This window comes from Cervus elaphus, chromosome 12, assembly GCF_910594005.1.
Source record: "Cervus elaphus chromosome 12, mCerEla1.1, whole genome shotgun sequence".
NCBI classification, from domain to species: Eukaryota; Metazoa; Chordata; class Mammalia; order Artiodactyla; family Cervidae; genus Cervus; species Cervus elaphus.
The window spans coordinates 57,881,948-57,907,100 of NC_057826.1; the positions used below are offsets into that span (position 1 = coordinate 57,881,948).

Below are 25,153 nucleotides of genomic sequence, written 5' to 3' on the forward strand. Positions count from 1 at the left end.
CCCTGCTTGCACTGCACCCTCTATTTTCCATGTCCCATCACTGGCCAGCTGGACCGAGCGACTACTACACAGACTACGTGGCCACCCGCTGGTACCGCTCCCCAGAGCTGTTGGTGGGGGACATGCAATACGGCCCCCCAGTGGATGTTTGGGCGATTGGCTGTGTCTTTGCTGAGCTGCTGTCAGGGGTTCCTCTGTGGCCAGGAAAATCAGATGTGGATCAACTCTATCTGATTAGGAAAACCTTGGGTAAGTGCTGGTTTTTGTCCCATCTTTTGGAAACCAGACAGTTTTCCCCATGTCAGGGCACAGCCAAGTTCTTAGTCTCATCCAGTGCCCTTTACGGTCACAAAAGAGGGAAACTCTCAGAGTCTCACTGTAATGGCTCCATGAACGGTGTCCTTTGTAGGTATAGGCCCTGACTGATATAGCACCAATGGAAGGAAGCCATAGAGCAGTGCTTGCTAACTGATCTAATTTTTTTTGAGTGGATGAAAAACACTGTTTTTCTATTTTTTGTTTTTAAAAAATTTTTATTGAAGTATAATTGACTTACAATATTGTGTTAGTTTCAGAAGACTATACCCAGTATTTTGTAATATATATATATATAACTGATCTAATTTTACCTTTCTCTTTCTTCTTGTCCAAAGGAGACCTCATTCCTAGGCACCAACACGTATTTAGCACAAATCAGTACTTCAGTGGGGTAAAAATTCCAGACCCTGACGATATGGTGAGTGACCTATTTTGGTAAGAGTTCTGTAGGTCAGAGCTACGTTTACCAGGGTATTTTAGTGGTGATCATTCTCACTCAATGAATATACATGGGGAGTTGCAGTCTAACTAGGTTTTGATAGTTCTGCACTTGCCTGAGCCCCATGGTCCACTTGGCACCAGAAGATCAGTCCAAGAGTGGAAAAGAAAACTGGGGCAAATTCGCTACAAGACCCTGGCCTTCAGTGCTAATTTACAGACAGCTGATAGAGCATAGCCATCATGTTGGACAGGATTGCAGAGCTGCCTGCCCCAAACTCATGTGTCCATCATTTTCAGCAGTTGAAGCTACAAAGCTCAAAGCTGATCAGCTTGTAGATGATGACTCCTCCAGAAAAATCCAGCATGGTCCAAACCTCTACTCTACTGTGCGCTCAGTTCCAGACCATGCGGGAAAATGGTGATGAACTTGCTTGGCCAGCCTCACTCTGATACCTGTTCTTTTGGCTAATGTGGAGAAAACACTTATTTTTCAAAAACTGAAAAAATCTAAAATGTGCATAGTCTAAATTTCAAGAATTTAGTCCAGTGAAACTATTAGACAAGAGTATAAAGATACAACAAACATTCTTTAATGGAAATATGACATTCTTTAACAGAAATCATTTCCTTTAGTGTTCCATCAGTAGAGAATTAATTAAATAGGTTATGGTATGTCCTTACAATAGAAATACCACATAGCCAATAAAAATAATTAGATTCATATGTAATCACCTGATAAAAAAGGTCCGTAACATATTACTAAATGAAAAGAAGTTATAAAACCGTATACATAATTTGACATAATGTTAATAAATTTAAATAAATATACATGTTTACATGTATAAATATAATATGATAACCTCAAGAAAATCAGGCTAGAAAGATTTTTATGTTTGTGAAATAAATGGCTGCAAGGTATAGTATACCAAAATATTAACAGCGAATGTCTCTTTGTGGTGAGACAATTTGTTTCTTAATGATTTTTTAAATATTTTCAAGTGTCTTCTAATGAGCCTGTATTATAATCAGAAACATTTCAGAACACAGTTAAGGTCTATGAAGTCCTGAGTTCCTACTGTCTAAGGAAGGTAGTTTCACACTGAAGTGAACCTTCCTCCATTGCTCAGTTTCCGGGTGGAGGCTCCATCCGGTTCCATCAGAGCTGTCTGTCCCTGCAAACTCGGGGCCTGTCCTGCAGTGAAGTCTCCCACCTCCCACTGCCCTGCCGCCCCGCTCCGGCAGCACTGGGAATAGGAAAAGTGGGGCAGCGGGGAGCCTTCAAGGCCACAGAAGCAGGAATGACACCTGACATATGGCAGGCGACCCAGCTGCCCCCTTGTGATCTGGACATTCCCAGTGTCACACTAAATATCCCTTAGCGAACTTCCTGTTCGCTCTTCTACCAGTGAAACCTCAGAAAGAACCCAGGTTTCATCAGTGTAAAAGGCTTCCCATGGTTTCCCAGAGGTTGTCGTGCAGGGGATTTCCTGTTGACAGAAACACAGGAAGACGCAGTGTGGGGGCTGCGCAGGCTGAATATCTGTGCCCGAGTCCCTCTGCCGGTCAGCAGCCCTGCCCGAAGGAGGCCTGCATGCTTCCGGGGCAGGGAAACCGGCTAAGCAGGCAGGATGGATCCCTGCCTATCGCAGCCAGCCAGCCCGCCTCGTTCCAGGCGTCCTTGCTGAAACAGCAGACCTCAGTGTCAGCAATGTCAAGGCAGTCTCCAGTGGCGCTCAGATTCAACACACAGAGACAGCGAGAGAAATAGTTTAGCTTTGGGAGTGGAGTGGGCTGCTCTCAAAGGCTCATACAGATCTGCTTTAGGATTTTATTTTTCCCTATTGATCTTAGGCAACTCCACAACTGAGGCTTTTATCTTATCAGTGATGAATAACTGCACACTTGGGAATTGGTTGCTGTTGGCTGGTTTCCTGAACTAAGTAACACTGTGCTCTTCAGCTTGATGGCAGCACCAGGGAACCGCCGTCTTTATACACACAGTTCATCTCAGTCATTTATTTTACTCAGCCTGGTTAGCTCTTAGTTTCTCAGTTTTCCTCCTTTTTAGCCTCTTTATCAGTGGTGTGGGCCTTCCTGGTGGCTCAGACGGTAAAGAATCCGCCTGCAGTGTGGGAGACTTGAACTGGCCTGTCTGCCTGACATACGGCATTCCTTCTATTTTATAGTGTTTCTTATTCCTGATTGTCACCTGCTTGTGACCAGAGCAAAATAGCCTTAAATGGCCAAAGGGAGATTGATGGATATCTGCTCAGGAGACTCTTTAAACAGTAGGATAATCAGGGGGACAGCAGGCTCCTGTGGGAGGAGAGAACAGTGTTTATTCCAGAAAACCAAGAACATCTGTTCACCTGGGTAGGGGAAAAAAAAAAATCTTTGTTACATAGTTCCCTTTAGGTAAATGTCAATAAATGCCATAATTAGGACCCCTTTCTAGAAATGACAAACGTTATTCTGAGACAAGGCAAGTTATATAAATTGGAGAAGAAAACAGGGAAATAACAATTGCTTGACGAGTGTTTTTTTTTTTTTTTTATTAGTATTCCCTCACCGTTTACTACCTGAATCTGTTCTTTAGGAAGTAAAGGGGGTAAATGGTTAGGAAGAAATTTTGGAAAAGCAGTTTGGAGGATGGGGGAGAGTATAAGCTTATAAAACATTTTGGAAGTGGGGAAAGAAGGAACTTATGAAACAGACATAGGTGGGAGGTAGGGTGGGCAGAGGGTGGAGGAGGCAAAAAAGATTCCAGGAAGATGTTTCTCGCACTCAAAAATTCAATCTGAAGTAACTTTATATTTGAATATATGCTGTAAATAAAATCCCTGTTTTCTTTCTTTCTTTTTCAACAGGAACCGCTTGAATTAAAATTTCCAAACATCTCTTATCCCGCCCTGGGCCTCTTAAAGGTAAAATCATGGCTTCCAACAGACCTGGGAATACGGACAACTGTATCATTGGGGAATCTGAATGATTTATGTCAATCCATGGATTGAAAAGTATTCCTTTTAGAATTCTTCTCACTTGAAAAGTATATGTACTTTTCATTTTTAAAATGAGTCACATAACAGTGAAAACATCTGAAAGTATTTTTCACTTTAAATAACCCTAATATTGTACTTGAAATGTAAATTTACACAAAATAGAAATTTAAGAGGAGGGATGTTTGTTTTACAAAAAGGATCCTTTTCTTAAAAAAAAAAACAACAAACAACTGCTTAGCCATAGGATTCTTTTAAATAACCAACTCTATAATATATTGAAAGTAGGTTTCAACTTTAAAATTTGATTTCCATACACATTTTCAAAAGTATATAGTCCTTGTGTAAAATAAGGTACCAATTAAAATATTTGCAAGTTAAGGTCAATGTCCCACCCATTACAAAAAGTATTTAAAACATTTACTGATGCATTTATAATTTTAGAAATCGGACAGTTCCTTGAGGTATGTAATTGTGAGATTTAATCTATCCAAGTATGAGCCCGCTAGCCTATTTACTGGCATAGGAAATAGTTAAGAATGATGTAACATAAAGAGAGGTATGTCTCTTCTTCCTTACATACATGTAATACATAGGCTGTTTCTGGAAGAATATACAAAAAATGACTGATTTTAGATGACAGAATGGGAGAACTAGATTGATGGAGAGACTTTGCTACATACTGTATGAAGTTTATGTTCATCATGTGTAGGTATTATTTTTTAAATAAAAAAACTAGCTTTTACAAAGTACAGTCAAGTGCCCAAAATGGGTTAGGAGGATTATTCTAGTGGGACACTGAGGTGAACTCAAAAATCATGTCCTATTCTCTCAGGGCAGAGCACCGAATGCCTCAAGAACAGAACAAGGTGAAGAAAATGATTTGTTACTATTCCTAGAAACTATTTATTAATTCATTATGTGGTTACCCATTCAGGAATGATTATGGAAGGAATGAAAGTCATGATTGGTGTGTTTTTCTTTTTCCTCCTTTCGTTCCCGACTGAAGAGTTTAATATTTCAAAGAAGAAAAAATGATATTAATAAGTTTATACAGTTTGAGAGAGTAAGAAGAGGGGATTTTCTGTTCTCTTAGGGCTGTCTCCACATGAATCCTGCCGAGAGACTGACGTGTGAGCAGCTGTTGCAGCATTCGTATTTTGACAGTATCAGAGGAACGGGGGATTCGGCAAAAGAGCAGGAGAAACCAACAAAGAAGACCCTACGACAGAGCCGAAAGCACTTGCCGGGGGTAAACATGGGGCACTGCTTTACAGAAACATGCGAGGTTGCAATTTCAAATGAGTTCATACCTGCCGTCTGGTACAGAGAGTCTGAATCTGTACTTGAGGTGAGGTTGTGGCTTGCAGTTCCAGCATCCTGTTATTCTTGCGTGAGGACACACAGGTCACAAGATCTACCGGCCAGGGTCCCAGAGACACTTACCTGTTAAGGGCCCTTCTTCCTGAAGCCTAAAGATGCCCTTGCCTAGTGGCTCCCTGCTGCCACCCAGGGGCCAGGGCTTTTGGGGTGCAGAAGCACAGACAGAGACCAGACGGAGACCAGGGTGTGAATCCCGCTGAGCATGCTTCTTGTGCTTTGAAAAAGGAAATTAAATTTACCCAGGCAGCTCTCTGTCATCATGTTTACCTTCAGTATTGATTGACATTCCAGCTTTATCTGAAAAAGGAACTGTTTTCCTCCTTGGCCCGTTAATCATCAGAGTTGGCTACGGTAAATGTGGTGATGAGTGCTTTCAATGAGCACGGCAGAACAGTTTGTTTAACCAGAGCACGCTATCCAGGCTGCACACTGGGAGCCTGGGAAGATTTGTGATTGCTGTAAAGTGGGAAGAGTGGCCTTGCATTAAGGGTCTTGTCATAAGCCAAGAGCTGTAATGATTTAGAATGGATTGTAGTTGGAACCACAGTTAGGATGAGCTGGCTGCTCCCAATTGCTTCTGGATCTGCTCAGGTGCCCCTTAAGCTTTAAATTATCTTGCCTTAGTCTTTCCCTTTGAAGCTTCCACTGCTGAGTGGCATCTGGGTGGTGTCTGTGAGGTTTGGAGGAGAGAAGAGGGTGGATGGTCCATTAGGAACAGGTACAGCATGAAACCCAGTGCCCTGAAATAGACCAGAGTTAGGAAGTTAAGAATGCTTTTCATACAAACCAGACTGGAGATAGACTTTCTCCTCAGAGTTGCCCCTTACCTTACTGTTTCTTTGTGTTCAGGAGTAAAGGGTCTTGATAGAAATATTTTTACCTGAAAGAATAGGGGAACCTCACTAATTTGTATATCGCTTGTAGGTTTGATTCACAAGTCCTGAAAAGTATTCGTTTTTTAGAAACCTAAGTCCATATAGTACCATAAAAAATATGTGTTCCCTTGCTTTTGTTTGACATTGAGGATGAATTCAAACATTTTCTGGCAGCATTAAAGGAGCAGTTTTGCCTTTTTAAGTAAGGTGTGAAGTGAAGTGAAGTCGCTCAGTCATGTCCGACTCTTAGTGACCCCGTGGACCCACCAGGCTCCTCCGTCCATGGGATTCTCCAGGCAAGAATACTGGAGTGGGTTGCCATTTTAAGTAAGGTAGTAGGTGGCCATCTGAATGCTTCAGACATCAGTTTTCTTTGCTGTAAGACAAGGTATTGGCTTAAATGGTCCCTAAGTTCCCAGCAAGCTCTTAACTCCTGTGAATCTGTGCTTTTTCCCCAATAAGGTTAACATGTAGATTACTCCTTCCTTTTCATATCCTCTAAATTTCCTTTAATGTACATGTTTTGCTTTATAATAAACAATAAATCTTGAAAAGGAAAAGCAGAGACCAGATTTATAGGAGGCCATGAGCTCCATGTCCCTCAATTCCTCCATCTTGATTGAAGCCCCTGAGGTCCAGATGTAAACATTCTGTTCTCTCTCAGATCCCGGATTCTATGCAGAAAGAGTATTTTTGTGCTGAAAAAATTATTTACCTTTTTTTGAATATGTTATGGATAATGAAGAAAGCGTGTGGCACTGAACGTAATTCTGTTTCATATTTTCAGTTGCAGTGCCTACCTCAGCTGACCAGCAGCAGCATCCTTCCAGCTCTGGATAACAAGAAATATTGCTATAACACCAAGAAACTTAACTACCACTTTCCAAACATTTAAACAGCTTGGAGATTGATGATAAAAAAAAAGAGTCGGTCATCAATTTGAATAAAACACACATGGTTGAAAACAATCACAACGTTGGAAAAAGCCTCAGGAGAAAACTTAAGTAGCTAAGTGGGGGAGGCCACATGGCAAGATGTGAAGGAAAATTCCAGAAGCAGTCTTCCATGCATGACGATGCTGTCCAGAACAGAAAGGAACAACTTCTTTGGATTTTCACTTGTATTTTTATTGTATCTAGGTAGCTGAGCTGATGGGCAGAATATAAACTGTATCTACTGTACTCGTCCATACTACTGGCAAAATAGAGATGCAAGAAAAAAAAAAAAAAGATTTATGCTATAATCGTACCAGATAGAACAAGTGAAAATGGATTATAGAATACCCACATATTTTTTTTTGGATCTCTGTTGCTTTGAGTCCTATCTCCTGCCTCTTGAGATTTTCTCATCATATTTAAGGAGGGTTTTAGTTCTTAAAAGCAAAATGTTTAAAATTCCATTTCCTGCTTGTTCTAGTTCTTGATTTTTATATATGGAAACTTCTTGAATACTTGAGTCATTCAAAATATTTAAAATCATATGGATTATCATAAAAGGACTGTAATTTATCTGCTTATACATTTAGTGATGTGTTTATAGACACGTCTTACATATACTTTGGTCTTTACTTTTGGTAAATGATGCATCTTAGTCATTTTTGCAGGCAAGATGGGTTGACTATAATCTGTCGACATTTGTTCACCCAGTTACCCTTGCAAACAATGGCATGAAGCTTGGCCGTTGACCAAGGGGTAGAACAAGATCTACAGGCTTTGCAAGAACTGATCCTGCCAGCCTGAAAGTAATACTCCATTCTCTCCAGTTCAGCCTCAGACCTGGAGACAGAGCAACAGGCAGGATTATAGACAGTGATCTGGGTTTTGGAAGAAACTGCTTATAAATTTTCACTTGGGTCATAAGAGACATTATGTTTTAAGTTGATATTTTCCCTGAAATATCTTTTTACACTCTATGTATATGTTGTATACATATGTATACTGCACACGCCTATATGTGTGTATTTATACTAACCTAGTAACTAAACGCTAACAATAATAGGCCAAAGTGATATTATTGAGAATTGCTAGCATTGTACAGTGATACTTAAAATGATGACATATAATTAGCTTTGATTTGGCCTATTGTTTCTATTCAAAAAGCTTTTTCATCTTTGTCCCCTGGACATAAGGGCAATATGAAGCTGATGTCTGTTTCTTATTGTTCAACCCCATTTTTGATCCATGTGCTGCTATTTCGTAGCAGTTCTTGGCCATGGTTTTTGAAGATGTACTTTACTGTTTACTGTATCTTCAAAACATTTCTTCTGCAGTTCAGTTTACTGCTATATTAATTTTCTTCATGACAGCATTTGACTGTTTTCACTTACTGCACAGTGATCTACCAAATTCTGGCATCTGTTCAATAATTTTGACTACCCCAGCCAGTTTAATGATAGCCTGAGGCTTCCTGATGTATGTAGTAGCTTCTTGCATAGAGCTGACAGTGGGCTAAATAACCAGTCACAATATAATCTAATTCTTGTTAGATAGACTTTGATTCAAATGACAAAGAAGGACACCCAACTTCTGCAATAGTGTAAATTTTGTATTTTCTTTTTTCCTTACCCCTAACAATGCACTTGACGAGGCAGATGACTGTAACTGCCTAATTTATCCAGTATTTTTAAAGAATTCCATTCAGAATAGAAAAGTATCTCCAGACTAACTTGTGGTCAATCAGTTGCTTCATCACATAGTAATCAAACAAACCTGAGATAGAAGTGGTCATGTTTTTCTGACTTCTATAAAATGTATGCTTATACTTAACCATATCCATGATCCTTTCTTCATCACGGAATCACCATTGTTTCACATGAGACAAACATTTTCTGATTTTTTAAATGACAGTGGCAATTATATTAGTAAACAGCATATCATTTATAGCACATGCTATTTATATAATCCAGTTTCTAAACACAACTAAAATTCATTTTTCTACTATAAGGGTGCATCACAGAAAGTGTTTCTTTTAAAACTATCTCCAGTCAAGGTTATATCCAACAGAATAATGTTCAAACATACAGACATCCACAAACAAGTTGGCATATAACTAACAATAATAGAATCAGGGCCATTTCAAACAGGTAAAAATAAAGATCTGATTTTATCTATTTATGATATTTGTTATCACTGCATTCTAGACATAAAGTGAATTTTGTGCTCATACTCATGGGAAATACTATCCAACATATGTGAGGGAATACAAATTCTAATTGACATGTTAAATTTTTCCTCTTTAAGCAGTTTTTAAATTTAAGCAAAAAATAGGTAAAGCTGTGCTGGTCTTCATCATTGTTTCCTCTGGTTTATTGGAATAAGCAAAGTTGTTTAAATCCAGCCAAGTATTTATGTCTAGTTTTAATAAAACACCAGATTAAGCCTACAGACTAGACAAATTAGCCAGAAACTGTTTATTCAGAGGAAGGATGTATGTTACAAAGAGCACAGATATGCAGGATCATGAGAAATGCATGCAAATCCTGGGAAGCAATGGGAACGCTCCAGTAACCTCTGATTACTTTGCATAATTGATTCCATCAATGAATTGGAAATTTAGCTTTCAGTTTTTCATAATTGTACATTTATAGTAACCAGCTTCAATAACTTTAAAATGAAACAAATTACTGTTAAAAAATAAATATCTGTACAGTACATTTAAATCATTTTAAAGAACTTAAGTATCTATATCAGATATTTATATAGATACCATTATAAAATAAAGAATATATTAAAATTAAAAGGGTATCTGATTTGCACTTAATATGATTTAGTGTACATAAATTCTTACTTACAACTTAGTAATTTTAGTGAATCACATCTGAATGTTTATTTTCTACATGATGGACTCTGCTAGAATGTCATAACATCCTTATAGTTCTGCTGATAATTATATAATATTTACTGCTGTGAAGGATCAATTTAAAATGACACTCTACACTGAATTAAGATACTTATTGAAATATTATTTTACTTCAAGTCTAATTTTAGCTCCAGAGAAGGCAGTGATGTCTTAAAGGCTTGAACAATTTTTTCTTTTTCTTTTACTCCAGGAAGATCACTTAGAAACAAATACTTGAGGTTCCTGTAAAAAAAAGAAATTTTTAAAAGTTAATGTAATTTGGCCTTTACTCTTATAACATTAAAAATAAACTTGTTTTATTGGCTTTTTAAGAAATTACACACAGTGTGTGTTCATATCATCCTACACATTCAAAATAACTTTTAGAACAGTAGTCTTAGAGTACTACTTTAAATGAAATTTACGCTAGGAACTAATCTAGACTTTGGAAAGTTTAGTTGTTCTGGTTATGTCAATAATTCTGCTGAGTTTTTCCAAATATGTATATTATGGCATAGAACTCCTTTGCATGTTAAATATAAAATATGACATCAGTTGTAGTTATGATTTTTTGAATCTGACACTAAAAAACAATTAAAGCAAAAATAAACACGTGGAACTACATCAAGTTGAAAGGCTTCTGCACAGCAAAGAAAACCATTAACAAAATGAAAAGGCAATCTACTGAACAGGAGAAAATATCTGCAAGTCATATATCTGATAAGGGGCTAATATCCAAAATGTATAAATTCATACAACTCAATAGCAAAAAACCCGCACAATCCAATTTTTAAAATGGGCAAAACATCTGAATAGACGTTTTTCCAAAGAGGGCATACAGATGGAGAACAGGTACATGAAAAGATATGCTACATCATTATCAGGGAAATGCAAATCAAAACCACAATGAGATAGCACCTTACACTTGTTAGAATGGCTGCTATCAAAAGACTAGAAATAAGTGTTGGCGAGGATGTAGAGGAAAGGGAATCTTTGTGCATGGTTGATGGGACTGTAAATTGGGGCAGTCATATGAAAAACAGCATAAAGATTCCTCAAAAAATTAAAAAAGAACTACCATATGATTCAACAATTCTTTGTTTCAGTGTTTATCTGAAGAAAACAAAAACACTAACTCAACAAGACATCTGCACACCCCTGTTCAGTGCAGCATTATTTACAACAGTCAATATACAGAAACAACCGCAAGGCCACTGATGATCAATGGATAAAGGAAATATGGTATATGCATATATGTAGTATTGAGCCATAAAAAAGAATAAAATTCTGCATTGGCGGCAAACCCGATGGACCTCGAGGGTATTACGCTAAGTGAAGTAAGTCAGATAGAGAAAGACAAATACTGTACGATCTCCTGTATGTGGAAGCTAAAAATAAATAAGCACGCTCATAGATACACAAAACAGATTGGTGGTTATTGCCAAAATGGGGTGAGAAGCAGGAAGAATGGGTGAACTGTGTCATGTTTCTGCTTTTATTTTAAGTGAAATTGAATTTTAAAAATATGAATCTTAACCTAGAAAGGAAAAGAAACTGGGGAAGTTCTTAAAACAATTCAAGTTTCTATTAAGAGATGAAGCCACAAAGCCTGAACTAATGTAAGAGACAATCTTGTACTTTTGGTTCTAATGTTTAAAATTTCTCAAAGTTCCTGTGATGCTGAGTTTATTGGCAGAACATGGGGGAAAATTACTTTAAAAGATGAGGAGGAAAAAAAAGAGGAGGAGGAAGTATAATAGCTAATGTTTACTGAGAGCACCAACAACTGTAATAGGCATCATACTAGGTGCTTTATGTAATTGATTTTTTTAAAAAAGATGCTTCCTAAAAAATGCAATACAACTATAAGATATTAAAGTTGATAACTTCAACTGTTTTAAAGTATTGTGGCTGAAGGTTAAATCATTTTTTTAAATTCTGTTTTTCAGAATTAAAAAAAGATACCATCTCTCAACTGTTTTAACTGATTATTTACCTTAACATGATTATCAAGTTTCCATTTTGACTCTGACCACCTACCTGAAATGATGCAAAGCAATGATACCTTTGTCTGTGATATTCCCACATGAAATTATTTCCATTTCCAACATGCTTTTTTGTAAATTTTCAAGTTGGCTAAGTCTCTCCAAACAACCATCCTCAATATAGTGACACTTGCATAGTCTTATTTTTTCAACATACTGTAGGCCTTCTGGAGGGGAAAAAAGTACAGTTTAAGAACCTGCTTTACCATTAAGATGATCAGCTCTCCTAGTTAGCCCAGGACTGTTCTGGTGTAAGGCCTGAAAGTCCTAAGTCCTAGGAAACCTCTTAAGCCCAGGAAAACTGGAACAATTAGTCACCCTATTAACCACACAAAGTATTCACTACATGGGTTGTGCTGACAGACAGGGCCATTCTACAGTCAGATGCCCATGCAGTGAGGAATGAAATGCCCACACAAGCAGAGGCCGTGTGGATATAATTATTTCTATATTAGTCAGGGTTACTCAATGACAGAAGTTTGACAAAGATAGTTTGACAAACAAGACCTTAAATATTAAGTCAATAAACCACAGTTTAGTGTGGAGAGAAAGGAGAGGAGGGTACTTGTAACCTCTATGTAACTTAAAAATAAATATCATACACACGAAGATACAAGCTGGATTGGACTGAAAAGGACGAGAAGGACACCCGTGTGACTATAAAAGTGAGTCAACTGCAACCAAAGGTCATTGCAAACCACCCACATTTCCCATGACAAGTGGTAGAGGACTGACCCATGTGATCAAATCCAATGCTCATGATACAGGACTCAGTGGCATCAATCGCCTGAATCTTGTATTTGTCCAGAGGGCCTGTTGGCAGATGGTTGTAGTCCTTCTGCCACCTCTCCTGGCCGTGGTAGCGCACCATGGCCCCACAGCGCAACAGCCACTCTGACGCCGCCCTGTCGGGACCAACGTCCCTGATGCGGTCGTGATCCACTCTGGGGACGAGAACAAAAGCAGGTAGTTTTTACTATAGTCCCTAGCTTCTTAGCTATGTTCACCAACATACATACAGAATAGCAACTACTTTTCACTTCATGTGATGAGGAGGGCGATAAATCCATGTAAAGAAAACACTCAATGGTAGCTCTACTTGCTACCATTTTTGCTTTTGCTTTCAAGCGAATGCTGTCAAAGCATTTTTTTTTTTAAATCTGAGTTTATCAGGCAGAGACGGGTCTTCATTGACTCGTACACAGCATAGTAGCTTGACTGGAGATACTCAGTAACTATGTATTGAACAAATGACAACCCTTGGTTATAATTTTTATTAATGATAAAAGATTAAAAAAGGGAATAATTTTGAACATTTGTTCAAATTAATGTCCTTCAGTAACCTTTATTAATTTTTACACATGCCTTTTCCTCTAGTTAGTGGTATTAATGCTGTATTAAGCAATGAGGAGGTTAGTTTTGCCAGTTTCAAAATAAGCATGCCACCAAATAACATTTTTAAAACTTGAATTCACTTGATAGTATTCAAAAGGTTAACTACATTGCTTAAGTCACAGAATAAAATATCCTAACATTACTGAGCTTTTCTGATTATAAAAATAATAAAAGATCATTTCAAAAAGCTTGAAAGGCACTGAAAGAATGAATAAAATGAATCACTGAAGTCCTGCAACCCAGTCAGTTACAGTTAATATTCTATAACCTATCTTTTTTTGGTCTTTATTCAATTTTTTTAAAAAGAAAATTAGGATACTGCATACACAACACAAATAACATCTGAAATATAAGAAAACCAAATTAGCCACTGGGAACTCATCGAGCTGAAACAATCTCCATGTTTCTTCACTTTAGTAAGGGTAACTTACTTATTAAACACCGCATTCAACCAGCCCCAGAAGTATCGGGAGTCACTTGACCATGGGAGTTTCTTTAAGCCACAGAGCTGCTGGGAAATTTTTCCAAACAGCATCATTTGCTCTAGACACAGAAAATAGTATTCATATTAGATCATCAGTTGGCAATCAGAATCCATACATACAGTAACTTACTTCACAACTTCAGACTCAATGCTCTTGGGATGATAAAGCTGACTCACTTACCCCTCAGTAGTTACTGAGCAAGTTACTGCTGTTTGTTTTTTTGGTTTCTTTTGCTGCAAAGAAGGAGAGACAGAATTGGATGGTCTCTGTGGTTCCTCCCAGCCTTGACATTGTTATACTTGTTCGATCTTCAGTTGGAGTCCGCCTGCAGTGGCGCCACCTGGTGTCCATTCAGGTAGCGCAGCTACAGATTTACCAAAACCACTTCCAGTCCCGATCCACATTTCCAGTATCAAAATGACAAACTAAAGTCATCTAAGGAGCAATGTGTCAAGGTTAAGACACTTACATCCAGAAAAGGAGAGGAATCATGGAACTAGGTCTTCCTATGACAAGATTGTAAGCAGTGTCCCCAGAACAGTGCAAACCAAGAACTATGCCAGGACAGCTGGGAAAGATTGGACAAGCAACTTAACCTCTCTGACCCTTGGTTTTCTCATTTATAAAATGAGATGATTTGCTCAGATGATTTCCAGCTGTAAAAATCCATAACCATGAGTTGAGAAAGTGATTTCAGAACCGGGTCTCAACCTGACTTAAAGTGCCAGGTGGGGGGAAAACACAGACAAATGACACATTGTCTTTGAGGAGCTGACAACTTAATGCAGGGTAGAGTGAGCTAAAACAAGTCACCAGATAAAATAAATGATGGAACCTGAAAAATACCTCAAAAGAGTTAAAGACAAACAAGGATTTCAACAGACAGAGATGCCAAGAAAAGGTAGGTCAGGTGACTAGCTGTGGTGGGAATGTTTAGGGCTTACTGTAGTTCAGTTGGCTTAGAACATGGGGGTCATGAGGAGACAGACAATGTACACAGTCACAACGGGAAGGGTCTCCTGTGATCAGCCAGCGAATCTGGCTTCTGCAGATAGCTAGGAGTCACTGAGTTTCCAGCACAGAGCACTGGCATGGTCAGAACTATGCTTCAGGAATATTACTCAGACAGCAGCAGCAAGAATGAGGGTCATTCAGAGATGAGGAAACTGAAGCCCTGATATTAAGTAACTCACTGACACCCTAAAATCCTGGAAGAAGGTGGGGTATTAGTAAATGCATGTGTTTCAAGGGACTTGCCCAGTGGTTCATGGCTAATTGTTAGCAATGCAGTGCTGAAACCTTCTGAACCTAGCTTTCGCCCCTATTAGTCAAGGGCTCTTTCCTCAGTCCTAGAATGGTTCTAGGACTCAAGAAAAAGAAGAGGACTAGAAAGAGTCCTGAGAGGGAACCACCTTAGAGCTGAGGAAATGCCCGAGGATGTTGAGGCTGTGAACAATGAGAGCTGTGGTCTGGGGACAGTACCCTGGGGTCATCTACTACCTTCTTCCCTGCTTTTCCGCCATTACTCTGCCTTCATTACTACAAACTTGTCCCCATGCTATAAACACTTCCTCCCACATTCTCAGATCTTCACTGCTTTTGGTTAATCTCTCACCACCTGTGCCCACTTCAGTAACTCCTTTGGCTGCCAACCATATTTACAAATTGGGTTTTTCCAGATTCATCTCAGACTGTTCCCTCCTAGTGTCCTCCCTGTCCCCCTATGGAAATCTTCCCCAACCTCAAGACTTTATTCAAATACCATCTCCATCCATCTATTCATTCAAGCAATAAATATTTAAAGATGTGAAGAAAAGTATGCAGAGCAAAACGAAGAGCAAAAATCACACATTCATTTCAATTATCCCTAACACCGGACACAGCACGATCCCCTAATGCAAACTCAATAAATATTTGGAATTAACAATCTTCAATGGCTGATAAGTTTTCATGCAGAAACAAAGAAACTGTCATTAAGCAGAAAAATTAGAGAAGTATGAAAACTGAAGTCACTTGATTCATTTTGGTCAACCTTATCTTTCAGCTTAAGAGAAAGATCAAATTTACTTCAGCTTATGATCTCTAGAAATACTGGATATTATATTCAAAATAATTTAAACATGAAAATTAAGTTTTTATTTTTCAGTAAACCTAAAAAAAATAACTGGTAGGTTTTTGCATTCTCAACTGTAATTTTGTTAATAACTGATACTGAGAATTTCAAATGAATTCAAGCATGTGGAAAATTCTGAGAGATGGGAATACCAGACCACCTGACCTGCCTCCTGAGAAACCTATATGCAGGTCAGGAAGCAACAGTTAGAACTGGACATGGAACAACAGACTGGTTCCAAATAGGAAAAGGAGTACGTCAAGGCTGTATACTGTCATGCTGCTTATTTAACTTATATGCAGAGTACATCATGAGAAACGCTGGGCTGGAAAAAGCACAAGCTGGAATCAAGATTGCCGGGAGAAATATCAGTAACCTCAGATACGCAGATGACCCCACCCTTATGGCAGAAAGTGAAGAGGAACTGAAAAGCCTCTTGATGAAAGTGAAAGAGGAGAGTGAAAAAGTTTGCTTAAAGCTCGACATTCAGAAAACTAAGATCATGGCATCTGGTCCCATCACTTCATGGGAAATAGATGTGGAAAGTGTCAAACTTTATTTTTGGGGGCTCCAAAATCACTACAGATGGTGATTGCAGCCATGAAATTAAAAGACGCTTACTCCTTGGAAGGAAAGTTATGACCAACCTAGATAGCATATTAAAAAGCAGAGACATTACTTTGCCAACAAAGGTCCGTCTAGTCAAGGCTATGGTTTTTCCAGTGGTCATGTATGGATGTGAGTTGGACTGTGAAGAAAGCTGAGCACAGAAGAATTGATGCTTTTGAACTGTGGTGTTGGAGAAGACTCTTGAGAGTCCGTTGGACTGCAAGGAGATCCATCCAGTCCATCCTAAAGGAGATCAGTCCTGGGTGTTCACTGGAAGGACTGATGCTGAAGCTGAAACTCCCAAACTTTGGCCACCTAATGAGAAGAACTGACTCATTGGAAAAGACCCTGATGCTAGAAGGGATTGGGGGGCAGGAGGAGAAGGGGACAACAGAGGATGAGATGGCTGGATGGCATCACTGACTCAATGGGCATGGGTTTGGGTAGACTCCGGGAGTTTGTGATGGACAGGGAGGCCTGGCGTGCTGTGATTCATGGGGTCCCAAAGAGTCGGACACGACTGAGCGACTGAACTGAACTGAACTGAACTGAACTGAACCTCTAAGAATGCTTTCTAGAGGGAAAGGGGAGACCTCTGGTGGTGAGTTGGTGAATTTAGCTTTAATAAATGAAAAGAAGGGCTTCCGGGAAGGCTCAGCAGATAAGGAATCTAACTGCAACGCAGGAGACACAGGAGACTCGGGTTTGATTCCTAGTTGGGAAAATCCCCTGAAGAAGGAAATGGCAACCCACTTTAGCATTCTTGCCTGGAATATTCCACGGACAGAAGAACCTGGCAGGCCACAGTCCATGAGTCAGACACAACTGAGTGACTAGGCACACAAATTAAAAGAAACCACTCAAACTCAAGTTAAAAAACAAACATTACTAAGTTACTGCTGTGATAAATAACTCAGGAATTCAAATTATTTTAAAAATTCTTCTTACTATCATAATATGGCTTGGAGCCATAAGCTTTTAACAGATGTTTCCAAAAGTTGATAGTAAGTTTGTGACTTAGAGAAGGCCAGACCTCTAATGTGTGCCTCAAAACAGGAGATGGAGAGTTCTCCAATTTGCATAAAAACAAGTTTCTTTTAAAAAATGCAAGTTCTCTTTTTACATATTAAACATAATTACTAAGGTGGGCTATTCAAAATGATGGCTAATTCAGGGGTCAAAAAGACTAAACTAGCCAACCTGTTCTTGAGGGCAGTGAAAGTGTGGAGAGAAGGGTGAGGTGGTATCAGAATTGGGGAGTTTACCCCCCAGATTATAACCCCACTTCACTGGAAATCATCCATTACTCATGCCAGTTCTTATTCCTGATGTATCTAGAGTCTAGTGAAATAAAGTGACAGAGCACTTCCTTAGGAATTAGAAGCAAAGGTCCCCAAAGTTACCCTAGGCCAGTATCACTTGACACTCACTGAACTAACTTCTTATGGGTTCTGACCTAGATGGAAGGTGAACATGAATTCTTAGCTTCAGGAGGGTGTGGTGGCCGGAAAACAAATGTCTCTAGCCAAAGACATTACAGGGTCAATGAATGTAAGGTGAGTTCTTGATTTGAGATAATCGAGATGAAACAAATTAATGTACAGTCAAGCCTAGGCGAGAAGTTAAGCAGAGAAAATTTTATAAAAAGTACGTGTGTATTTTGAGTTCTTTCACTTTGCTAAACTAGGAAGTATAAGCTCAAAGCTCAAAATCACTGAAGAGTAAAACAGCCACTACTATGGACTGATTCATGAAAGCCTGACCACAGACCCTAGATTGTATAATTCTATACTCAACCTAGTAACAAATCTACTACAATCCTGTGCAGTGGTTAAAATAAAAAACAGTGATAGTACCAAAAGCTGGCAACACTGAAGAGGAACTGGATCACTCAACATTGCTGGTGGGAATGTAAAATGGTACAGCCACTTTGGAAAGGAGTTTGGCGCTTTCTTACAAAGCTAAACATGTGCTTATCGGATGACCCAGCAATTGGACTCTTGGGCACTTACCCCAGAGAAACAAAAACAGGCTCACACAAGAAGCTGTACACTAAGTTTCATAGCAGCTTTATTCAAAATAGCAAAAAAAAAAAACTAGAAGTAACTCAGATATCCTCCAAAGGGTGAATGGTTTAAGCATGTTGTGGTACATTCATACCATGAATTACTTCTCGGCAATAAGACAGAATGAACCATCAATACATGCAGCAATTTGGATGGATCTCATGGGATAATGCTAAGTGAAAAAGTCAATTCCAAAAAGTTACATACTATATAATTTTGTTTATGTAACATTCTTGAGATGTCAAAATTTTAGAAAGTGAGAACGGAATGGGGAAGAGGGTGCCTTGCTGTAGGGATCTTGGTGATGGATCTGTGCTATAGCTTGCCTGTGATGGATACAACATTCTACACAGGCGGAGGTCCCTGGCGGTCCAGTGGTTGGGACGCTCTCACTGCCAGGGGTCAGGGTTCCATCCCTAGTCAGAGAACTAAGATCCCACAAGCCCCACTGCATGACCAAAAAAAAACAAAAATAAGAATCTAGACAGGTGTGATAAAATCTGTAGAGGACTAAACACACACACAAATGCAAAACAGGCTATCTGAATAAGATCCATGGGCTATTCCTGGTTATGCTGTTGTATCAAACTTTTACAAGATGTTACTATTTGAGAAGACTGGGTAAAGGGTACACAAGATCTCTACTGTTTCTTACAACTGCATGGAAATCTACAATTAACTCAAAATTCAAAATATTAAAAAAAACTCTAATAAAAAATTAAAAACTGAACTAAACAATGAATCATATCTTATTTTTCATTTGTGATGAACAAGCAGGCAACATTCCACATTATTTTCACAAATAAAGAAAATATGTATAACTATCCAGGTGATAAAAACCATATAAACATAATAAACACCATCATTTTATTGAGCACTTTACTGTGCTAAGCATCTGATGAGCCTTATCTTGCATAATCCACACAAAAGTCCTATGAGGGGGACTCTACATCACTCATAGTTCACAGAGGGGGGCTTCCTCTGTGATTCCACTTCTGCAAGCTATTCGACTAATAACTGGAGCCAAATTCAGACAGGCAAGTGTAAGTCCTTCCAGCTATAAAGTTAGTGCCCATGGGGTGATCAGCGGTGTCCGACTCTTTGGACCCCATGGACTGCAGGCCGCCAGGCTCCTCTGTCCACAGAATTTTCCAGGCAAAAATACTGGAGTGGGTTGCCATTTCCTACTCCAGGGGATCTTCCGGACCCAGGGACTGAACCTGCGCCTCCTGCACTGGCACTGGAAGCGTATTCTTTACCACTGCACCATCTGCTAAATCCAAATAAAGTAATAAAGTTACATCGTTCTGTTTTTGTTTTGCTCAGCTGTCCTGACCCTAAAAATTAAAAAAAAAAAAAAAAAAAACTTCCATCAAACACTGACAACATGTGTTAGTTAGGCATAGAACTAGAGGATCACGTAATTTAACACAGGTCTTTCAGAGATTACACAGCCCACTTCCCTCATTTTACAGCTAAATAGGGGTGAAGTGACATGTACGGGTGAATCATTGCTTCCAGGCCCGTAAAGCATATTTAAAACTACATGTCAGTCCAGTATTAAAAAAAAAAAAAAAAACAAAGGAAACAGATCGCTAAATGATGGCAGAGACCGAGCCGTCTGGTTCATTTATGCGCTCAATATTTACAAGACCAATAACGAATGACATGTCAGGAGCCACATATATGGATGGCCAGAAAACAGCAGACTATCAGGCGTCGCCATGACAGAGCCTCCGTCTGGAGAAGGTTAGGGCTGGACAGTGCCCTTTAGTGAGCACTCCGCTCTGTTAGAAGACGCGTTGGAGACAGAGTCTCCGCAAGGAGCCGCAAGGGGCGCGGGGCGGGGCTAGGAAGAGGCGAGGTTGAGAGGGCGGAGCCACGAGGGAGACGGGGCGAGGTCTTGGGGGCGGGGTCTTGGGGGCGGGGCCTAGCTGGAGGAAAGGAGAGCCTCCGGGCCTGCCCAAACGAGAATTTTCACCATCATCATCCCCAGACTTTCTCCTGCGGCGCCAAGTCCGCTGGGCTCTGCAGCTCGAGGACGCGCGACTCGGCGGGCCAGATTTTCAGTTAGGCAAGCGATGGGAGAAGGGAAAGGGGAGAAGGTGACCACCACTAGTCCCGCCCCTCTCGGGGCCTAGCTCGTCTACTCACAGAGTCAAAAGGAAGGAGCAAGCTAGCGTCCCCAGCGTCTACGGCGGCGCAGGCCTGCCCTTCGCCCTCCGCCGCTCGCGTTCATTGGCCACTGGCGGCTGCGCCCACGTGGGGCGAAGGCGTTCCCTTCATTGGCCTCTGCTTAGGGGGCGGGGCTAGAGGGCGCCGGGACCCGGGCATTACAGGTCTCAAGGGCTGGCTTCTAGGGCTTGAGGCAGGGAAAGGGGCGCGAGCGATGGTACCAGCGTTGCGTTATCTGGGCGGTGTCTGCGGACGGGCCCGCGGGATTTTCCCCGGGAGCTTCTCCGCGGCGCGCACACCCGCGTCGGGGAAATCCCGGCTGTTGTGCCAGGGTGGCCGCAGAGCCAGCACCAGGTGAGTACGCGCTGGCCCGCCCCCCGCGGTCTGCGCTGCCTCTGTTGGAGTTGCCTAGTGCTGGACCTCTGCCTCTGCTTTTCTTCGCTGTCCTCGGCGAGAGAGAAGCTCGGGATCCTGTGAAGCCCGGGCTCCAGCCCCAGATCCCAGGAGCTACCTGCCTGGATCACTCGTAGGCTTGTGGGCGAGAGGAGAAGAATAAGAAAGGCAGTGTCGAGTAGAGGTCAAGAACAGTCCTGGCTTTGAATACAACTCCACCGCTTCCCATTCAACCCTGGGCGGGTTACTTAAGCTCCTTTAAGGCTCAGTTGTGAATCGGAACCTGGTCTCTCGCGCAAGTGGTCGTTTTGAGGATTAAAAGGACCTCACATACTGTAAGCAGTCAAACGTGCTGTTTGTTCGCTGGCCTTCCTGATGTTACTTGGAACATCTGAAACCGGTCTTAAATCAGTTAGTTCCTGGCACACACACGGCTGCATAGAGTTGCCCGTATGAGAAGCAACTCAGCTGCTAATCAAACCCCGCAGAATTCAGCGTCCTGTGATTTGAAATGTGGAGATTACGTATGAAATTACTGTTTTTTACCTGCTCTCTGTATGGGGAGTGGTTTATGTGAAGGTTTCAAAGCTGGAAAGCTCTTGGCTCTTTTTCAGGAACTAGCATGTGGGCAACATGAGTGTGAGTGGAGCTTGGCGGAACAGAGGATGGTGTGGAAGGACACCGGAGAGGGGTTACATCACAGCAGAGGTTTTGCTTTAACTGCACGTGGAATTTTATCCAAGGGCGCTGGGAGACTTTTAAAGACGTGATTAAATGTTGATGTTTCAAAAGTTGATTCTGGCTGCTGTGTATTAGTGGATTGGAGGGGAATTAGTGTGGAATAGGATTTGTGATTCATCGTGGGGTATGTAGACTGTTCTTTTGGGAACCTTTTCTTAAAGGAAGAAAAGTAAGGTTAGTGAAGGTTTTGTTTATACTTTTTTTATTTTGAAATGATTAAAGATCCATAGGAAGTTCAAAAAAAAACCCAAACAAAACCCCACAAAAACCCAGACCAGAGAGCTCTCATGTACCCTTTTTCACCCATTTTGCTCCAACATCTTACCTAACTGTAGTAACAGTGTCAAAACCAGGAAAATGATATTAGCACAATCCATAGACCTTGTTCAGATTTTCATCAGTTTTACATGCACTCATTTTTTAAAAATTGCTTCACCACTTACAGACTTTATTCTATATAACATTTAGTATCTTAAAAGATTATTTTGAAAATTGAAATTACATTAGGTAGATAGATTTGGGGGAGAATTGCTTCTTTATAATTTTGAGTTTTCCCATCCATGAACTTGGCATATCTTTTCATTTATGCATACTCATTTGTTATTCAGGAGCTTCCCAGGTGGCTCAGTAAAAGAATCCACTTGTCAGTGCAGGAGTGGGAGGAGACACAGGTTTGATCCCTGAGTCCAGAAGATCCCCTGGAGGAGGAAATGGCAACCCACTCCAGTATTCTTGCCAGGATAATCCCATGGACAGAGGAGTATACTCCATGGGATCACAAAGAATTGGACATGACTGAGCATGCACACACGCATGCCTTTGTTATTTAATAGAGTTAAAAATTTTTCTCTGTGAAGTTCTTTTTTTCTTTAGGTTAATTCTTAGATTCCCTTATTGCTTTGTTGCTATGATAAATAGTATCTTAGTTTATATTCTTTCAGCTGGATTTTACTTATATAGAATATGCTTTTTTGTATTTCTTATCCAGTTTTGGGGATTTCCCTGGTGGCTCAGATGGTAAAGCCTCTACCTGCAATGCAGGAGACCTGGGTTTAGTCCCTGGGTTGGGAAGATCCCCTGGAGAAGGAAATGGCAACCCACTCCAGTATCCTTGCCTGGGAAGTCCCATGGACAGAGGATCCAGTCCATGGGGTCACAAAAGAGACAGACATGACTTAGCGACTAAACAACGCCAACATCCAGTTTTGGAACCTGAGTCATAGGTATTTCATAAAATGAGTTAGGGAGTTTTCAGCTTTTTAAATTTTTCTGGAACATCTTCGATGACAGAGATTATTCATTCCTTGAAATTTTGGTAAAATTTACACACGTCTGTGTGTGTTTAGGTGGAAAGCTTTTGATAACTAATTTATAGCAATTGATTCAAAACTTCTATTTCTTCTTGTCTCACTAATTTTGCTTGAGTCCCTCACCCCATTTCATCTACGTTATCACATTTATTAGTACAAAGATCTTCATGATGTTCTTTGATTATGTTTAAGATCATTGTCATGTCTTTACCTGTTTTTCCTTATTATTCTGTTTTATTTATTTGTGTCATCTCACTTTTTTTTCTCATTACTATTGCCAGAGATTTGTCTACTTTATAAATCTTTTCAAATAAAGGATTTTTCTTCTTTGTTATATTTTGTTATATATATGTTTGTTTTATATATTGCATATCTTTATATATTTTTCCATATTGTATTTAACTTCTTGAGTTGATAACTCATTAAATTTTGGTACAGTAATATTTTTAGGAGTGTCTCTTGCATGTTAAAGTTCCTGTAGTCTTTTTTATCTAAGAATATCTTTATTGAATCCTCATATTTAAATGATACAGTTTAACTATAGGTTAGAAATCCTTTTTTTCTTCTTGAAACTACCACTTCATTGACTTCTTGTTTTTTTTTTGGTTGTTGTTGTTTTTGGCTTCTTTTGTTTGTTTGTTTGCTTTTTGTGTTTTGCCTACAACATGCAGCATGTGGGACTTTATTTCCCCGACCTGGGGTGGAACCCTCACCCTCTCTATTAGCAGCAGTGCAGTCTTAACTACTGGACCACCAAGGAAGTCGCTCTGTTGACTTAAGGATTTCATTGTCACAAGTTAGAAATCTGATGTCAAGTGAATTCATGTTTTAAAACAATTTTTTTTCTTATTTTGGAGCATAGTTGATTAACAATGTTTTGTTAGTTTCAGGTATATCGCAAAGTGATGCAGTTATATACATACGTGTATCTGTTCTTTTTCAAATTCTTTTTCCATTATCTTATTACAGAATATTGAGCAGAGTTCCCTAGAGGTCCTTGCTGGTTATCTATTTTAAATATTGCGTGTGTACCTGTCAATCCCAAACTCCCAATATATCCCTCCCCCCACCCATCTTACCCCCTTGGTACCATAAGTTCATTCTCTGTCCTTCTGTTTTGTAAATAAGTTCATTTGTATCATTTTTTTAGATTGCCCAATTAAGTAATGTATGATATTTGTCTTTATCTGACTTATTTCTCTTAGTATGATAATCTTCAGGTTCATCCATGTTGCTGCAAATGGCATTATTTCTTCTTTTTAATGACTGAGTAATATTCCATTGTATATATACACCACATCTTTGTCCATTCATTTGTTGATGGACATTTCAGTTGCTTTCATGACTTGCTATTGTAAACAGCTCTGCAGTGAACAGCTCTTTTGAACAATGTTTTTCTCCAGATATATGCCAAAGAGTGCAGTTGCTAAGACATGTAGTAAGCACATGTTTAGTTTTTTAAGAAAGGGCCATACGCTTTTTCCAGAGCCGCTGTACTATTTTACATTCCTACCAGTAATGTGTGAGTTGATCCAGTTCTTCTCATCTTCATCAGCATTTGGTGTTATCACTTTTTTAAAAAAAAGTCATTCCAATAGGGGTGTAGTGATATCTCATTGTAGTTTTAGTTTGCATTTCCTTAATGGCCAGAGGTATATTTTCATATACTTATTTGCCATGTTTATATCTGTCTTCTTTGATGAAATGTTTGTTTGTATCTTTTGCCCATTCTGTAAATGACTTGTTTATTTAAAGAATTGAGTCCTTTGTCATATACATGGTTTGCAAGTGTTTTCTCCCAACTTGTTCATCTTCTTATCCCCTTAACAGAGTCTTTTGCAGAGCAAAAACTTTTAATTTTGATGAAGTCCAGTTTATCAATTTTTTTCTTTTATTGGGTCATGCTTTTGATGTGAACTCTTCAGGCAGTCCTAGATACCAAAGATTTTCTCCTGTGTTTTCTTCTTAAAG

At 39.7% G+C, this 25,153-nt stretch overlaps 3 protein-coding genes across 8 annotated transcripts in view; 2 read left to right on the top strand and 1 right to left on the bottom strand.

The window, feature by feature from the left end:
• CDKL1 (cyclin dependent kinase like 1) overlaps window positions 1-7,508 on the top strand; it is a 47,913-nt gene extending 40,405 nt beyond the window's left edge. For 3 of the 4 annotated variants that reach the window (XM_043919514.1, XM_043919515.1, XM_043919516.1), the window contains exons 6-10: window positions 49-249; window positions 654-736; window positions 3,627-3,683; window positions 4,852-5,106; window positions 6,801-7,508. In XM_043919514.1, coding sequence (XP_043775449.1) covers window positions 49-249; window positions 654-736; window positions 3,627-3,683; window positions 4,852-5,106; window positions 6,801-6,908 — 704 coding nt within the window. In that variant the 3' untranslated portion in view covers window positions 6,909-7,508. The remainder of the gene's footprint in view (window positions 1-48; window positions 250-653; window positions 737-3,626; window positions 3,684-4,851; window positions 5,107-6,800) is intronic. The other variant, XM_043919517.1, reaches the window with a different exon arrangement.
• A 1,899-nt stretch (window positions 7,509-9,407) lies between these two features.
• DMAC2L (distal membrane arm assembly component 2 like) lies at window positions 9,408-20,819 on the bottom strand. Of its 3 annotated transcripts, none has more exons than XM_043919520.1 (6): window positions 20,718-20,797; window positions 13,956-14,008; window positions 13,722-13,833; window positions 12,631-12,839; window positions 11,916-12,062; window positions 9,408-10,093 (listed from the first exon to the last, which is right to left on the bottom strand). In XM_043919520.1, exons 3-6 carry the CDS (start codon window positions 13,826-13,828, stop codon window positions 10,071-10,073), a joined length of 486 nt encoding a protein of 161 aa, XP_043775455.1. In that variant the 5' UTR covers window positions 13,829-13,833; window positions 13,956-14,008; window positions 20,718-20,797; the 3' UTR covers window positions 9,408-10,070. The 3 variants fall into 3 exon arrangements, with proteins under 3 accessions (XP_043775455.1, XP_043775454.1, XP_043775453.1); XM_043919519.1 differs by having other exon boundaries at window positions 11,891-12,062; XM_043919518.1 differs by lacking the exon at window positions 13,956-14,008 and having other exon boundaries at window positions 11,891-12,062; window positions 20,718-20,819.
• Window positions 20,515-25,153, top strand: part of L2HGDH (L-2-hydroxyglutarate dehydrogenase) — a 47,089-nt gene continuing 42,450 nt past the window's right edge. Inside the window, exon 1 of the mRNA XM_043919513.1 lies at window positions 20,515-21,092. Within this exon, the coding sequence (XP_043775448.1) occupies window positions 20,953-21,092 (140 nt within the window). The 5' untranslated portion in view covers window positions 20,515-20,952. The remainder of the gene's footprint in view (window positions 21,093-25,153) is intronic.